Genomic DNA, 5,713 nt, shown 5'->3' with positions numbered 1-5,713 from the left:
TCTTACAATAGAGTCAGACCATAGACCCTCCACTAGGGTCTATGAGCCCACATGTCGTTGTGTTTGATGTAGTTATGCATGATATGCTACGTATATAAAGAGTAGAAGTTTTGTATTTCTTCATATTTTTCCCTACTTGCATCACTCTTGTGCACCAGTTATTGTGAATATTTGATCATCTTTTCCCTTATGATATTTATACTTACCTTGTTAATGCATAATTACCTTTCAGTATCCTCTGCAATACATTTACAAAATTTATTGACAAACAATTGAGTGTGTGATCCAATCCTTCTTCACAACTGTTTACATACGGACATCAGGATAGTGTACAGAGTACCATCATTGGTAGCCTAGAGTCAAGTCATTTGGGGATTTCAACTATTGTCTCCACTCATGCCTGGCATTTCCCTAATAATGGTTGTGTTTTCATTCCTAAAATTAGATAATGACGGTCATGATATGGTAATCAAGTTTACATAGAACAGCTCCACTCTCCTTGTTGGTTATAATCACATGGTGATATGTTATTGCCAGCGTCTCACAGCAGGCAAATTAAAATTGAGAAGAGACTTGTGCCAGCTTTCTACCCATAGCCATAAGGGAAATGCGAGGTGTGAACAGAGATGATAGTCAAAGTCTCAGTAGTCCCAACTAAATTTAACTTTAGGCTTCATCAATGAATATTAGTAGAGAGGTATTTCAACTAGAGAAAAGGAATGTAATGTTTTCACAACAGTTTGATGTATAGTGGGCAAAAGTCCTAACACTGCAAGATGGATCCATTCACAGTCTGTAGGTCATTAGCATAATGACAACAAGTTACACCGTAGAATGAAATGTATATAATTACTTGTTGTAGGTGTAGTCTTTCAGCTTTTGTATAACACAGCAAACATTGAATAAAAAAATTGTTTGTTTTCTGTTGAAAACTTAGCTTCTCAAATGTGTGTGTTTTCCTATGCATACCATGTGTATATATCCTTCTGAACACTTCTTGTATATATCTCATATATGTAATAACACAGTATCAAGCAAGATACACAGGAGCTGTTGCAATCATATATGCGATGATTGCAACAGCATGAAGCACTGTGTAACGGCTCCTGTGTATCTTGCTTGATGTTTTATTTACACAACTCCAAGGCTACATACAAATGTAGTGCATTGAGCACTGTTTACATTTTACATATACTTAGTTTATATATATATATATATATATATATATATATATATATATATATATATATATATATATATATATATATTGTATACTGTATGTATGTATAATGTATGTATGTATGTATGTATGTATGTATGTATGTATGTATGTTTTTTTGAAAATGAGAATAGCTTTAGTGTTTACTGATACCCAGCCATGTAGAACTTTACAAAATTCCACTCCTTTGCATTCCTATTTATAGTAACAGAAATTCTAAAATTTATGCAAAATAATTGGAGTGCCCCTGCCTTTTCTATTTTTTCCACTGCTTACCCTTTCCCAGGACCCATTCCTCCCTGTATGGGTAATTTCAAATTGCCCCTCATGCCAGGTCGTAAATAATGAAATCTTCCTTATGAAGGCAAGTGCAATATTTGTCTAAAATGTAAATAGTTGTTGAATGAAAATATGATTTTAATACGAATGTATTAAAGAATAATTCATGAATGAAAACATGAAAAATATGTTCATGAGTAATCCTAAAATATATAAACCATCAATAAGTCAATGAATGAAAGCATTGCTGCACTTGTTCTCGAATCGCATATTTCTATAGTTATGCATAGTTGGTGGAGGGTCTATGAGCTAAGCTATAAGTTATAACACAGACTAGACAACTTACTGTGGGTATATCAAGGACCAGGGTCAGGGGCCATCCACTACATTTCATCATAGATATGTTAATTTGTTGCGATTGCCATGTTACTGGTCACCTGACACAGTTCAAAGGTTATCTAGATAATCACTTGCTTCTGGGGTGGATTGCATGTATGCAGCGCATCGCGGTTGAACTAAATACAAAATGAATCGTCTTGTTGAGTTTGTTAAGTCGCTTTATGTGGCTCATGTAGCGATCATTCTTTCTGTGATACACTTTTTCTTTCCAAGGACAAGGAAATCCATTGCTGGAGAAATCGTGTTATTGACTGGTGCTGGAGGTGGTATCGGTCGCCTAATGTCAATGAACTTTGCTAGACAGGGTGCTACATTGGTACTTTGGGATATCAACAAAGAAGGTGTCGATGAGACCGCCAAACAGATTCGTCAAATTGGTGGTAAAGCCCACAGCTATGTATGTGACGTCACTAAGAGAGAAGAAGTTTATCGCGTTGCTGAACAAGTCACTAAAGATGTTGGTAATGTGACAATATTGGTCAATAATGCTGGTGTGGCGTATGGAAAGAGATTGCTAGACAACTCAGATGAGCAGATTGAGAGAACTATGAATGTCAACACAATGGCTCATTTTTGGGTGAGTTGATTTAACTTTCTTGTCATCATGTCGTTTTAACTTGATGAGAATGGTTTATGGAGTCTTGGGGTGTTTTACACTACATCCGTGATGGAGTTCACTCACTGATTGATTGTTTTATTTGAAGAAACAAAAGGCAAAACAAAACGAAAGAAAAGGAAAGAAAAGAAAAGTAAAGTAAAAAAAAAATAGAAAAGCAAAAAAAAAAAAAGCAAATAAAAAACCTACGAAAACAATCAAACATGAAATATCTTAGACAAGGATAACATAAACATTGACTTCCATTGCAGTCCTCTTTGTGATACATAAAATTGTACTAAATGTAGTCCTGCTGGCAGATGGTGCATGCATTTCACTCAAGAATAATGATGGAACGACTTACTCCATCTACAAGCAGGATTATGCTAAAGGGTAATTGGAAATATGTAAGACAGTACATAAAGACAAAAACAGACAAGACTACAAATGAATGAAAAAGAAACTAAGATTATTGGCAATAAATAAACTCACATTCTTCTTATTTAGATAAATTAAACATCGAATCTTTACCAACTTAGACTTATATTTTGTATTTGTCTTTTTTATTCTACTGTTTGTATTGTGTACAATGTAGTCAGTTATGTCAATTTGTCATTGCAGAAGTAAGAAAAGTCGATTGTCTTGCCAGACTAGTAATCCTTTGATTAGATTGAAATGGGTCAGTGTATTGTATGGACATGTGGGGACTTGAGTGGACGTGTCTGCAAAACAGTCGATGTCTGTCATTCAAGCCTTAAAAGGAGTCAGTAATAGAGAGAGAGAGAGAGAGAGAGAGAGAGAGAGAGAGAGAGAGAGAGAGAGAGAGAGAGAGAGAGAGAGAGAGAGAGAGAGAGAGAGAGAGAGAGAGAGAGAGAGAGAGAGAGAGAGTGAGAGAGTGTGTGCGTGCGTGAGTGAGTGAGTGAGTGATAGAGTGAGTGAGTGAGTGAGTGAGTGAGTGAATGAAAGATTAGCAACTAAAACAAATCTTTGTGTTTGATCAGCTGCTTACTTTAATCTATTTCATTCTTGATGACACAGACACTGAAAGCATTCCTCCCATCTATGATATCCAAGAATCATGGTCACATAGTAACCATAGCCAGTATTATGGGATCAGCTCCTGGTGCCAGACTTACTGATTACTGTGCAAGTAAATTTGCCGCTGTTGGTCTGCATGAATCTCTACATCTGGAATTAGCAGCTGAAAATGCCACTGGAGTTCATACAACATTGGTACAGCCATATCAAATTGATACTGGAATGTTCTCTGGTGTTTACATTGAGTAAGTTTTACATGTATATACTTAATCTAAAAACACCAATGAATAAATATCAATTTTCTCTACATATATAATTAATATTTCATATATCAATATGGAATTTTATAAAGGGCATTGTTAAAAATACTAAAATCAGTGCCTCTATGGCATAATAAGTATCAGCATGATCAGGTTAACACCTGATCCATATTTTGACTAAAAAAATACAGCAAAGGCTGGTTCAAATAAGAGTGTATTTAATTATATAGTCTTGCTGCCAGACTTGTGACTATTGTCCCTAAGCTTTGTATGCTGAGCAGCGCAACCACGAAAAGAGAAGGACTTGTCCAAAGATTAGGGATGATAGTCACAAGGCTGGCAGCGAGACTGGGTATTATACTAAGCTGTGTTAGTGCCCTCATTCCAGTAAGGGCCCAGTTCCCTTGGTTAATACTTTGTATAAATGTTGCAATTATAGTTTGTTGGTTTTCTGTAATATTAGTTGTAATTTTTCTTTGATTTTCAGTATTTTGCCACCTCTAGAACCACAATATGTGGCTGATAAAGTATTAGATGCTGTCCTTAGGAATGATAGAGTTATTATGATGCCAAGATTAATGTATGTTATACCACTCCTGAAATCGTAAGTAATTGCCCAAGTAATTAAGATGTGATGGGATGGAATTATGATATGAGGTGAGGTGAACTGATGTGAGGTAAGGTGGTGATATGATGTGAGGTGAGGTGAGGTGAACTGAGGTGAGGTAAGGTGGTGATATGATGTGAGGTGAGGTGAGGTGAGGTAAGGTGGTGATATGATGTGAGATGAGGCAAAGCAAAGTGATGGCAAGGCAAAGTGATGTGATGTGATATGATATGATATGAGGTGGAGTGAGGTGAGGTGAGGTGAGGTGAGATAAGGTGAGGTGAGGCAAGGTGAGGTGAGATGTGATGAGGCAAAGTGAGGTGAGATGCAGTGAGGTATGTGAGGTGAAGCAAAGTGAGGTGAAGTGAGGTGAGGTGAGCTGAGCTGAGCTATGCTGAAGTGAAGTGAAGTGAGGTAAGGTGAAGTGAGGTTAGCTGAGCTGAGCTGAGGTGAAGTGAAGTGAAGTGACGAAGTGAGGTGAGGTGAGGTGAAGTGAGGTTAGCTGAGCTGAGGTGAAGTGAAATGAAGTGAAGTGAGGTTAGGTGAAGTGAGGTTAGCTGAGCTGAGCTATGCTGAGGTGAAGTGAAGTGAGGTGATGTGGGGTGGGGTAGGTTGAAGTTGGATGGGGTGGGATGAGGTGAGCTGAGCTGAGCTGAGCTATGCTGAGGTGAGGTGAAGTGAAGTGAGGTGAGGTGATGTAGGATGAGGTGAGTTGAGGTTGGATGAGGTGAGGTGAGGAGATGTGGGGTGGGGTGAGTTGAAGTTGGATGGGGTGGGATGAGGTGCTTTGAAGTGATGTGGCATGATGATGATAATAATAAGATTTATAGAACATTAACTGACAATAATTTTCACTCCTGCTGCAGATAAAAAACATCATAGACAAATTATTATCTAATTGTATTACACAGTTTTTATTTCATATTATAAACAGTTCTGCCAAAAAGTCAATCTTCTAAGTTCCAACTATTATTTTGTTATGTTGACAGCTTCCTGCCTGTAGACTGTACTGCAGCCCTATATGAGGGACTTGGATTCTCAACAGCTATGAACACATTTATAGGACGACAGAAGAAGGAAGCATAGAACAAAAAAGTTGGAATTTTTAACAAGGAGATTTTTACTATAAAACTATCAATGCAACAGTAAATATTTGATTTTTATAAATTATAGTAGATTTTTTATAACAAAGCAATCAATGCAGAATATAATTTTAGGGTGTTTATATCTCAAAGTGAAATTCTTTTTGTGCAAAAAAGAAGGAAAAAAAAGATATCATTCCAGTTGTTTTTCTCATAACTTCATTTGTGAACATC

General features: G+C 36.8%; 1 protein-coding gene across 1 annotated transcript; it reads left to right on the top strand.

The window, feature by feature from the left end:
- The first annotated feature begins 2,024 nt into the window (after nt 1-2,024).
- On the top strand, nt 2,025-5,483 carry LOC144444271 (epidermal retinol dehydrogenase 2-like). Its single transcript, XM_078133683.1, has 4 exons — nt 2,025-2,474; nt 3,531-3,775; nt 4,278-4,394; nt 5,387-5,483. Exons 1-4 carry the CDS (start codon nt 2,025-2,027, stop codon nt 5,481-5,483), a joined length of 909 nt encoding a protein of 302 aa, XP_077989809.1.
- The last annotated feature ends 230 nt before the right edge of the window (nt 5,484-5,713 follow it).

Source organism: Glandiceps talaboti, chromosome 13, assembly GCF_964340395.1.
Source record: "Glandiceps talaboti chromosome 13, keGlaTala1.1, whole genome shotgun sequence".
Lineage (NCBI taxonomy): Eukaryota > Metazoa > Hemichordata > Enteropneusta > Spengelidae > Glandiceps > Glandiceps talaboti.
This window is presented reverse-complemented; position numbering and strand designations above follow the sequence as displayed.